This window comes from Melanerpes formicivorus, unplaced genomic scaffold, assembly GCF_026170545.1.
Source record: "Melanerpes formicivorus ecotype bairdi unplaced genomic scaffold, bMelFor1.0.p_v2 SCAF_12, whole genome shotgun sequence".
Taxonomy (NCBI): domain Eukaryota; kingdom Metazoa; phylum Chordata; class Aves; order Piciformes; family Picidae; genus Melanerpes; species Melanerpes formicivorus.
The window spans coordinates 10,669,909-10,682,603 of NW_027142364.1; the positions used below are offsets into that span (position 1 = coordinate 10,669,909).

A 12,695-nucleotide genomic window follows, 5' to 3' on the forward strand; every position below is an offset into this window, starting at 1 on the left:
GGGATCTCATTTCCTCCTGAGCCCTTATAAACTTGAGACACTGTTTAACAATGTCTCATCTGCATGTGTTTCCTTACAGTCTTATAAAACACTATTTGGATTAAAAAGTGAAATCTGATGGGAAAGTTTGAGTGCTGGAGCACCGCAATCTAGGTCAGAACTTTTATCTGAAAGAGCACTTTACAAGAAAACTTAAGAAAACATCACTAATAGCAGTAATTGCAGGAGAAACAATATTTCAGATTTTCTGCCAAGAATTAACAACTGCTCCTACTATTCATTCTGCACAGACAGTAAGTCATGTCTGGATGAAGTACTTGCATGACTTGCCAGTACCGAACTACACTTTGCTCTTAGACTTGGGGCCATGTTTCAGCCTCCAAGCAGCAGAGGCACGAGAAGGTGGTTTTCTGGGGCTGCCTGATCTGATCGTGGCAGTGAACCCCATTTGCCTTTTGGCACCGGGGTGACAGACTGCCGCAGGACCCTTCTCAAACATTGCGCAGAGGACTCTGCTCAAGTAAGGCGGTTGAGCCTGGCTGTAAGCACACCGGCAGGCCTCTGTAGGTCCTTATTGTGCTGATCCTTGCACCAGTACCTCCACCTGCTACCTGCTGTCCTGCAGAGGGTACTGCTGTACACCAGCCACGTGCATGGCAGTCCGGGGTCCTCAAGTGCTTTGCCTCGTTTGTGAGCCGGGTAGCAGCAGCCGCTGCCTCACAGAGCAGCGGCACACCTTTTGCTGGGGAAGTTTTCTGGCATCACACCTCTATTGGGTTTTGTCTCAGTTTCACCTTTTATTATCATTTCCAAATTACATGACTGATGGTGTGCACAGGCTTCCTACTGGCTGCAGGCACCATCACCTTCTGTGTGCCTAGCGCATCTTCCTTTTGCATCTAGTTGCGATACTGCAACTAAAGGTTTGTGGTGTCCCACGCGGCGGCCGCAGCGGGAGCAGGCACTTGTGGAAGACCTACTCCCATTTCCATGCAAATGTGCTCGTTGCTAATGACTGTTGTTTCAAAAAGGGAGTAGAAAGCTCGGCCCCAAGGACTGCCAGGGTTCGCTTTTCTGCGAGATTAATTTTACGGCGGCGTATGAATAAACCCTGTCCCCGAAAGCGCCAAAGAGCCGCAGACACCCCGCGCCTGCAACTCCAGTGCTTTTCGCGGAGCCCGGGGCAGCACCGCCGAGCGGCGCGGCGCCAGCCGCGTCCGCAACCCCGGGTCGGGGAGCAGAGACCGGGAAAGGCCGCGGGCGGAGCCTCTAGCCTGAGAACAGCGCGGCCCCGCCGAGTCGCCGTTCGCTGTGTGCCCGCAGCCGGGCGGGCTCGGGGCGGGCGGCGGCGCTGTGCATGCCGGGCGCGGGGCGGCGCGGGCAGGAAGCGCTCGCTGCCGGCCGAGCCCAGCCCGTGTGTGCAGCGCGGCGGGGGTGGGCGCTGCTGTGCCGGTGCCGCTGGGGCACAGCGGAGTGAGTGCCGTGGTGGAGGCAGCGGTGGGATGGGGTTGGCTTCCTGAAGCGGGGCGGGGGAGGGCGGGAGGGGGCTGGTTTTGCATTTCGGTCCCTCTCCGCCCCCCCCCCCCCTCGCCCCCAACCCCCACTCTCCCTCTGCCCCTTTCTCCTAAGTTCGCCGCTCTTACGCGGCCGCTCCGGAGCGGTTGGCTGCGGGCTGTCCCTGCCCTCGCTCCCGGTTCTGCCTGCGGCGGGGCAGGCAGGGACAGTGGGGAAGCCGAGGCGACCCAGGGAGCGGCCCGCCGCCCTCGGGGAGGCTCTGCTTCGGGGAGCAGTAGTGGGGGGAGGCGGCTGGCACAGGCGCTGGGTTCCGCCGCCCGCCCCCCGGCACCGACGCCGCCTGCCCAAGCGCTGGCAGCCCCGGGAGATGGTGACACATGAAGCGTACGGGAAGGACCATGGTTGAAAGGACCAGCAAGTTCTTGCTGATCGTGGCCGTCTCGGTGTGCTTCATGCTTATCCTGTACCAGTACGTGGGGCCGGGGCTGAGCCTGGGTTCCCCCAGCGGCCGCTCCTACTCGGAGGAGCTGGACCTCTTTCCCACGCCGGACCCACACTACGTGAAGAAGTACTACTTCCCTGTGCGGGAGCTGGAGCGGGAGCTCGCCTTCGACATGAAGGGTGAGGACGTTATCGTCTTCTTGCATATCCAGAAGACCGGCGGCACCACCTTCGGCCGCCACCTGGTGCAGAACGTACGGCTGGAGGTGCCCTGCGACTGCCGGCCCGGGCAGAAGAAGTGCACCTGCTACCGCCCCAACCGCCGGGAGACCTGGCTCTTCTCCCGCTTCTCCACGGGCTGGAGCTGCGGGCTGCACGCCGACTGGACCGAGCTCACCAACTGCGTGCCCGGAGTGCTGGACCGCCGGGAGAGCGCCGCTGCCAAGACGCCCAGGTAACGGCCCGCCGCTGCCCCCCCGACCGCGCACCCCTCCGCCCGAGCCCGCGTCTCTGTGCCCTGAGCACGCTGCTAAGTCCTGTGCTTGAGCCTGCCCGCATCCTTTCCTCAGCCGGTTCACCTGTCCTCCCGTCCCGGCCTCCAGGCTGCGCCTTCCCTCTGCGTTCCCAAGCAGAGGCACTGCTCTTGCCCTCCGAGCACGCGGCACCCTCAGCCCCTCGTCTGCTACATTGGCAGTCTCTGTGGACGCCTTAGCAAGTCTCTGTGCCACTTACACTCTTTTGTCAACATTTAGACTTTACGCTTCCACCTTCTAGCACCCATTACACCATATTCTAGCTTCAACCTTGCCTTTATAATAACCTTTGCCTTGACCCGTACAACCCTTTTCCCTTCAGCCTAATTTTTTCTCCAGTACAACTAAGGAGAGGCACACCAGCCCACCACTCCTCATGCATAACTCTAACTCCCTTAGTCAGCCTGATAGTTGTGTGTATATTGCAGAAAAATTGCTATCGCTTAAACACTATTTCATACACTCCCTACTGTTACCTTGATGGGAGACCTGAGGTGGAACCTTTTGGGGAAAGGAGCTATCTCATATGTGTTCCTTGTGTCTCCTTGGTCTGTGTACCAGGAGAGAGGGAGAGCATCCTAAAGCACTGCTGTTGAACACCTAGGGTATTTCTGCCTTCTTATCCCATTATTTCTCTACCTTGGTCTCCTTATAAATGAAAAGCTTGTAAAGAATTTTCTGTCTGAAGTAGTCTGGTAAAGCCAGGGCTTATATTAAGATTTCCAAGATTATGTTCTTTTAGCTCAGTATACCTCTATGTCTTTCATTTCAGAAGACAGGGTTTTTTTTAATTGATTGTTATTTTTTTAACACCACACACACCTTCCTTGACATATCAGTATTTTTATTACAACACTTTGTAATCCGTTTGTCTTAAAGTTCCATTCTTAAAGGTGTCCAAGATCCTGTGCTAACATTTGCTTATGCCATATGCTTTATTTAAATTCATGTTGCTAGTACCATGCATAATCCCTTCAGTGAAAAGTGCCCTTTAAGAAAGTATGTTTTAGCATTGGAACTGCTTTTTCTCTGGGTTTTTAATAATTTTTCTTTCATTGGAGCTGAGTGTGATTGCTGGGGTTCTTTATTGTCTCTGTCATGATTGCTGCTGCTGTTTCAGCGTTAGTCATCCAAGTGCCGTGCTCAGATTGCTGTCCTGCTGCCTGACCCGGGAGCAGCAAACTGAAGTATGCATCTAAAGGGCTGAGTATTCAGGCTTTCCTGTAGTCTTTTCTTTTATTCATAAGGTGCTTGAAAACATCTATAAGTGAAATATCCTCAGCCCATCTGTTTACTATTGAGATTTTAGTGAAGTGTTGTAAGGAAAAACGCACAAAGTTCAAACCTGAATTGAAAAAGAAACGAGATACAACCCGTTTTGTGAACCTTGGCACTTGCCTAGCAAACCAGTAACCTCGTATAAAGACCAGTGTGGCTTTGTGAATTCTCACAGCCTTATGTGCTTCTGTTGGCAATTTTGTACTAAAATCTGCTGTGTGTTCAGCATTTAACTGCCTCGTCCTATTTAGTAGTTGTGTTTTCTGTATAGGTACCTGAGAGCACAGCACTTCAGGTTCAGTATCAGTCAGGGTTGGAAGGGACCACAAGGATCATCTAGTTCCAAACCCCCTGCCATGAGCAGGGACACCCCACACTAGATCAGGCTGTGAAGTGGCAATTAAATACCTCACTGCAACTTATAGGAAGTTGGGAAGGAGGATTCTATTGCCTTATCTCACATGCTTGGGAATAACATTTGCTTTGTTATTTGTTTTGGAAGATCAGGAACTATACACTACTGTATGCTTTTCAACTATCTTGATTTTTGGATATGCGGAAAAACTATTCCCATCCCCTCACGTCTCTGCATATCCAGAAGTAGTTCTGCTTAATGTGGTCTCTTAAATCTGAATTAGAATTTTGTTATCAGCAGTGGGAGAACTGTGATGTGGAAATTTCAGATATCTAGGATTTATTGCCTTGGTCTGTTAAACAAAACCCGGAATTTACTGTTCATTGTATTGAGGGGATGGGTTTGGTTCAATGAACAGCTGCTTGTTATTTTACTAATGCTGTCCTAGGATACTGATCTGTTGTACTGCAGTCTAATACCTTCTCCAAACTGCTATTTATATCATGTTTAAGAAAACTTGTAATAAGAGACAGGCAGTGCCTCTTTATGTGAAGTGTTGATGCATTTTGTCAGAAAAATGACAGTCTCATATTATGTCCACTACATTTTTGTCCATTGTGAATGTTGGACCTCTTATGTTGAAAAAGGAGATGTTTTTACATGAGGCATCTTCTGGAGAGACCACTGTTACATAATGGAACTGAACTGTGAAGATATTTTTCTCTTTCAAAAGAAAAAAGAAAATGTAAAGGCGGAGCAGAGAGAGACACTGACACTGACAGAGATCACTCAAATTCTCTATCATCCACTCTGGGTTTTGGAGTCCAGTTTTCAAATTTACCTCTTAAAGCTAAAGTACTGGCCTCTGCATTTGCTACTTCATGTGAAGTTTAAAGCTGTGTTCTTCCAAGTGTCTTATGCCCCCAAACAAAAGAGCTGATTTATGATTACAAATAAATCTACCTTCTTGTGAGCGTTGGGAATCCTGGAGGTCATTGAGTATTGCCCACATGTAGAAACCATGAGCTTAAAGCTGTTAGCTTTGTAAGGAAGGGAGGTTTGTCACTGCGCAGTGCCCTATTGCACTACATTCCATAACCTGTGTATGGTACATAAATTTACAATGAAATTGCTGGTTTTATTGTTCTGCTGGCTGTGTTACACTTAATGACCAGACCTAGATTCCTAAAGAATGCAAATTATTTTTCTTCTTCTGTCTCTCTTTTTGTGTGTGTGTGCACTGATACAGTAAGCATTTCGAGATGGACGTTTTAGCTCTAATAGGTCACTACTCTTAAGGAAAAAAAAATCCAGGCAAACTGCTGGTTCTCATTGCCCTCCCACTCTCCCAATAGCAAGTTTCCCTGTTCTGTATTCAAAAGACTTCTGAATAACCACTTCTTGAAGCAAATGTTATGTTTTATACACAGCCAGTAAAAGAAAGAGATCGATTTGTTTGGGGGCCGTAAAACTTGAGACTCCAAGGAACTCTGAAGATGACTATGTTTGTCAGTGTAGTCACTTAGCTGCAGTTCTCTTCATGGCTTTAGTAGAGGGCACATTCCAAGATTTAGGGAATGGAAGTCTGTTTATTCCTTGTGCTATGAGGCATAAATAACTGCTGGAAAAGACCTTTTTTTCTAAAAGCAGTGATGGGAGGATGCATTGAGTCATCATGAGAATATTTCAGAAAGCAGAGCATAAGCAATTCCTGTGAACTGCTCCCTTAAATTTTTCTTGCTTAAAACTGCAGGAGTTGGATGCCTTCAGTTGGTTCTGAAAAAAAGCTGAACTCAGATCTTATATCTGACTTGCAAAACTAGAAAAATCTATGAAGTGATCCTCTAGTAACTTGTCTGTCTCATCTGTTAAAGGACTGTTAAAGACTTTTCGAGGTGCTGGAAAGGTTCCCTTAGTAGGAAATGTGATTCAGTGCCCCTCTGGCTGCATCCTTCCTCTGTGCTTCCAACACAAGAGCATACCTAGGTGTTCTGAAATTCTCTTAGTAGGATGTTTCATGCTTGAGCATGACTCTAATGTGCTGCAGGAAGAAAAAAAGAAAAACTATGCTGCAGGAACTCTGCATGCTTCCTCTCCTACTTCTCTAAACAACCCCAAACCTCAGGTAACCCAGGCTTTGCTTCTGTCCTGCTGGTTTCTTCTGCCTCATAAAACCAAGAACATGTAAGCTGGCATTTTCCTGAAGACACATTATTCATGTGGAAAAGATGTGAAGGCTTGCAGCTTCTTTAAAACTACATTTAGTGCAAGCTGCCTGTTGCTGTTGGTAGCATGTTGGAAGGGCATTGCTGGCTCTCCACTCCCCCAGCTCACACGTATGCTCTGCCTTCTGTTAAGCTCTTTCAAGCACCAGGTAGATTTCTTTTAATTTATTTATTATTATTTTTTAATTTTAAAAATACTGTTTATTTTTAATGAGCCACCTTGACACTAACTTAGTCTTGGCTCTTTGTGTTACTGTCCTGGTCTGTCAGAGAAGTTTGGTTTCTGCCTTCATCTGTGGACAGAAAAGACACATGTATCTTAATGATTGTAAAAGCATGTGCATGCTTCCAATTTCAGCTCGCTGGGTTTTTGTTCCTCAAGATTTCCTATGTTAGATAAAAAGAAATCCACATACTTCTGTGTAAGAAATCTATGGCAGGTTAATGAAACCTGCTGTTAGATCAGTCTGAATTTTGGAATCTCTCTGATAAACCTTTTAAGGCTTATGTTTGGGGTTGGGTGGTGTTTTTTTCCTTAAGAAACAATTAGCAGGGCTTAGCAGTTTGTTAGTTTGATTTTTCTGAAGTGTGAACTTTCACAGCTTCTCAACCGCATATCTGTCCCTTTACAGGGATCTGTTCTTGATGAGGTTTTTATTATATGTGTGCTTAGGAGCTGCAGAGACACGTTGTCAAGAGACCAACTGTTTGAGAATGAAAGGCTTCACCAAATCATTTTTGTAATATTAGCACTTTTGGAAAGCTTAGGCTTATCATTCTTTGTGGATCTGTGTACTGGGTATTGTGAAGCACTTGTCTGCGGGGAGCAAGGGGCATTTTTCCCACTTACCAGTTTAACTTGGATTAGTCTTTCTTAAGGACTTATGGGGAAATACCAATATAAAGCTATTTTGAGTAGCCTGGTTCTCCTCTCAGAACCTCAGCATGGAGAGTATTTTTTCAGGGCTTCTAGTTAGGTGTGAAGCCTTTGCACATGGTTGTGTTCATCCAGGAAGCTGAAGACTTTTGGGCTAGTATAACAGGTTCAATTACTCTATTTTTTTTCTTCTGTTGACAGAGCTTGAGCATACATTTATACTGAACTGATTTTGCAAAACTATGCATTTGGCTGGTTTTCATTAATCTTTAAACAAAAGTTGCATCATGACATAGTAATTTGGTTGGGTTTTTTTTTTTGCTTAGAAGTTTGCAAACTCTTTACCTAGACCTCAGAGTTTGCCTTTTTGCCCTTATTTCCTACTACAAGCAAAAACATATGCTATTCTGAGTAGAACCTTTGATAATCACTTTTTTTTGTGTGATGTTATTTAAAACAATTCAGAAATAGTTCCTTTAACAAAATTCAAGTCAGCTCTACTATTAAGTGAGCTAATACATACTCCCAATGTGTGGGAGGAGAGTTTTAAGGAGTGGTCTACTGTAATTGTACAGCCGATACATTCTGCCACACCACTGCATACACATTTTTTCTTTATAGATTATAAACTGTAATCTCTAAGTAGTTTAAGTAAGTAGTTTATATTTTGTGTGAAACATCTTGACCAAAGCAATGCCTTGCCCTGTTCTCAAGGCTCTGCTGACCGTTTTGTCAGTTTGAAATGCCAAACGGAGGATTTGTTCTGTGTTCACTCCTTGAGTAATTCTAATGTGCTGGTGTGTGTTGGTGTGTGTATCTTCCTTTCAAAGTAAAGCAATCTTGAGCAGTGCCACCTTGTAAACTTTGTCACATCTCAAAAGAAATCTGAAATTTAAGAAAATTGGAGTTTGTCAGTGCTATAGGGGGATTTAGGAGAAAAGTAATGCAGGAAGCTGGGTGGGATGTGCCTGTGTATGTTGTGATGCCTCTTTACTGCAGGAGACGGGTGAAGGTCTTCAGCTGGGTATTAGGATGTGATCTGGAAGAGGTCATATTACCTCTTAAGAAAGCACTTTGGGGAGATTATAACTTGGAGATTATTACAATACTGCCTTCCCTCTGGGCCATCTGTTCCTTCTTGGAAGGAAGAAGAGATTAGCTTCCTCTTGTGGCCTCATCCTTCATTGATTTGCAGGGTTAGACTTAATGGGCTTGTTCTGCAGTCAGCAGAAGCTTTTGGCTGCCTGCTGTGGAAACTAGAGGAGTGTAACCTGGGACTTGTTTTCTAGAAAGTCATTCAGGATAGGCAGACTGGGAATTAAGAAAACGTCTTTGAGTTCTTGTGATAGGTGAAATTGATGTGCCTTATTTAAGTCATTCTGATACTCAGTGCCCACGCTTCTGGCTCTTAACAGAGTCCTAGATGACTCCTTGCCAGCATGATCCTAACCCAGGCGTTAGTCACAAATGGTGACAAGGACAGCCACAGAAGAGACACGATAGAGATTAGTCAGAGGAGCTGGTTTGGGATGTGGTATTCTAGTTACTTTGACCTGGAAGCAGAGTACAGATAGAGTACACCTGACCTGCAATTAGAATAGGAATGTCTGGCTTATCAAATGTCATGCATGTTCTGAGTTTCCCTACTGTATGTCCAGCTGTCTTTTGTAGGTTATGACTTATGTACATCTCTGAGATTAGGAAAGGCAACATGGACGATTGCCTTCAGTCTCTCATAGAACCAAGGTCACTGCATTGTATTTATTTTAATCTTAGTTACTTGATAGCAGCTTTACCAAATGTATGGGAGCAGTGGTGTGAGTAGGTAATATTTTGTCACTGAATGCTTGGGCTTGCTTTAGAAAGCCAAAGTGGCACAGTCTTAATGCCATAAAGCTTCTCTTTGTTTATGCTTCTATTTCCAGAAAGTATTAAACCAGAGAAATTTCCCATTATTGACTGCAGCTATGCTTTGTCAAGCAAGGATGAATCATGGTCTTAAATTCCTAATAATCACAATTCTTACAGCTGCTGAGTCAAGATTTTTTGGATGGAGACTTGCTTGATGTTAATAGGAGGGAATGATACTTAAAAGGCAGAAGTAAACATCTTCTTAACAACAGGTGTTAGTGTGTTTAAAGAGTACATGAAGCACAGGAGGAACACAGAGCTGAAGTAGGACTGCAGTATGAATTCCCTTGTTTCTGAAATGCTGGTTGACCTTAAAAACAGCAACAAAAATCTACTTTTTCTAAAGGAATTAAAGTAGAATTGATGAGTTAAAAATAACCACTAGCATAGCTTCAAGGCAGCACAGATTTTGCAATTGCTGTTTACTGTATTTTTATTCACCCCTCTATTTCTGTAACAGAGTACTCTGCTGAAAATGCAGTCTGAGAATCTCTGAAGAGTCCTTCGTAGATCATTGCCACAAAGAGCCTTAAATACCTCTCTACTGTAGTACTTCAAGTTCCAGATTTGAAGAGGGTGGTTTGGATAGTCTGGTATGTTACTGCCAAAGGAGGAGCTATTTACTAGTGCATGGCTTTTGGAGCCTGAGATAGCTCATAACTGGAAGAAGTGTCTTCAGGTACCATGCAGAGAGACATTGTCAAACAAAAAGCTCATCATATACTTAATAGGGTTTAGTTTTTTCTACTTGTAGTACATGGCATACATCCATTCTCATCTCTGCTTAGCCTCAGAAGCATGCTGAATTCCTCCACACAAACTTCTGACTAGCACTGGGGGTACAAAGTGTTCTGGGGTGTCTGTTCTGGTGATGCATCCAGAAAGGTTTATAAAACTCCTGTTGACCAACTCTAACTGTAATGTGAACTTCTTAGCTGTACTGATTATATAGCTCTTTCACTTGCATATCTCAAAGCCTTTTGCAATATACATAGGAAATAGCACCTGGTGTTATATTCATTCACAACCTAAAACAACTCTTAAGTGGTTTCTCTGAAAATTGGCTTTGACCTTAAATCTCAGACTTACATGCTAATGTACAGACCTTTCCTGCCCAGTGACTGTCTGTTTCAGAAGCAACTAGTTTCTTAACATATTATTACCACTTTGCTCTGTACTTCCCTTCCACCTCATTAATGGTAAATTCTACATAATGGCTCACCTATGTTTTTGTAGAGGAAATATTTCACAATTTCCTGCCAATTTAAACAAGAAAACAGTGATTTGCAATTAGCTTTTTATGGTCTTACGTGGTATTGCGCTTCATAACTAATCTCCAGCCTATTAAGCAGAGATTCTTTGATTACCTGACACTGAAGATTGAAATAATTCCTTTTACAGAGTTGTTCTTTGTGAAGGGGGAGACCTCTGGGCTTCCTGAGCCACTTCTGCATTTTTGTTTATAAAACACACCCCATTTTATTTTTGGTTAACGTTAATCTCGAAGTACTCACAAGACAATTTAGGGTTTTCTGTCCAAATAGCATTGCTTGGAGTTTAAAAAACCGTTGTGGCTTTTAATTGTCTAATTTCAGATGTCCAGAGAACAGGCCTCTTTCAATACAAGTGCTGAAGAAGAGAACATGCTGCTTTCTAAAAACTCCTTTCATGTATTGGATTTACTCTACATTTTGGCCTTGGGTCTTGTGTTAATTAGACATACACATGTGTAGGATACCTGATTACAGGGAGACGTTCAGTGACTTTTAAGGTTTTCTGATGAATGCACATCATTCCTTCTTGATCTTAAACAGCTTAAAGATAAAAGACTGGCTTTTTTGTTGGGTTTTTTGGTTTTGTTTGTTTTTCCTTTCAAGTCTTTCAGAAAATTCTAAAAGTCCACACAAATACTGTAAAAATAGAATTGACTTTTTTGTTTAAATGAACAGCTCTTACTGCCATGACCTGCCCCCCTTGCTCTCAGTAAAGATTTTGGTTAGGGTACCTGTGACCCCATATCAAAGTGTTGTGGAGAAAAATCAATGCCTTATAGCTAAGACAAACAGCAGCAGTGTGCTGACTCATTAGTTTGCTGACAGGCTTTGCTTTCCTAGTGGAGATGGGCAAAGAACAAGGAACACAGAGTGCAATCATAATCAGTCAACCATCCCTTCTGTTAACATGCCTTATATCATAAAATGCATGATTAACACCCTCTGCTATTTGCATTTCTCTTCTCTTTTTTTGCCACCTATTATCTTTTTTTTAAGTCTTTGAAAGAGAAAAGACAGATGTAACTTGGGTAGGTCTGCAAGAAGGAAGTCTGAATGGATTTATCCTGACTGCAGAAGCAAGTACAGTAGGGGTCATTTAAATGAAACACCCCATTAAGGGAAATACTTGATCCACTGCAAACTGTACAGGAAAGCTGCTGCAGATCGATAGGAGCCCTTTTGGATGAGGAAATGCCTTAGCATTTTCTGTAGGGGGATAAAGCTGGAACTGCTTGTTCCAGGCATCTCAGTGGAGTTTTCATCACTGATTATACTGTTGATGGTCGCTGTTATTATTTGCACATCCAAAATGTATCATCTGGAGCCCTTCTTGTGCCCTGATCTTCTTCTCTTGATTTACTGGACCACATTTCCATAATTTAAAAGAAACCAGCATATTTGAGTGTGTATATAGCCTGACTCCAGTAGAGCCTTAGACCTGGCCAAAGACTTCACCATTAATTTCATTGTTATTACAGTGAGATTGTGTGTATTCAGCAACCACACTGTGTTACACTTGTCAGGATTCCTAGCATTGCTACTGGTAGCTTTGATTTTGAAATATATATAATATTATGCTAAAGACTAATGACTCAATACTTCCTTTCTTTGTTCAAGCTGTTATTTGGTCACAGTGTTTAATCCTGCTTTTACTCTTGTGCTTTGCAAATAGGCTTAGTCTGAGCAGTGTGGTTTTTCTTCACAATATCTGAACAACCTTTATTTTTTCATTCCTCTAGGCTGGCATCTTCTTGTGCCTTGGTTACTTCAATACTATCTTCTTGAACTAGACAAATTAAATCTTCCTCTTTGACTTGGGAGATCTCCTACTACCTAACCTTTCTCACTGTCATGTTACTAGAAGTAGAACTTGAACTCTGAATCAGCCAGTAGTCTCCATTTCCATCACATCTTTTATTTTAAGGTAAACTCGGTCGTGCTTTCTAAGATGCCAAATTTGCTTTACCAAAGCAAAAGTGTTCTGTGTCAAAATGCAAAGTTCCTTAGTTGTTGACCATGATGAGAGCTCATAGACATGTGCTGTTACACACATAATGAATGCTAATAACCAGTAGCATTGCTATTTTGATCAGACATCCTCAGAAATATTTGGTGCTGAAACAGAGTTGAAATGCTAGAGTCCTTTTCTGTTCTATGGTTAGTTTACTTGGCAGCCATGTTGTCTTTGCTTAGATGCTCGTGACTTGACTCTTTGTCCTGGCAGGGTGCAAACCATAATCAAAATAAGTTCTCTATGCCCAGGAAGTCCTGGGGAACATCCAAAAG

General features: G+C 43.9%; 1 protein-coding gene across 1 annotated transcript in view; it reads left to right on the forward strand.

Annotated features, from left to right (window-relative positions):
* Positions 1-1,561: 1,561 nt before the first annotated feature.
* The window catches only part of HS6ST1 (heparan sulfate 6-O-sulfotransferase 1), a 200,730-nt gene continuing 189,596 nt past the window's right edge, over positions 1,562-12,695 (forward strand). Inside the window, exon 1 of the mRNA XM_068145270.1 lies at positions 1,562-2,410. Coding sequence (XP_068001371.1) covers positions 1,893-2,410 — 518 coding nt within the window. The 5' untranslated portion in view covers positions 1,562-1,892. The remainder of the gene's footprint in view (positions 2,411-12,695) is intronic.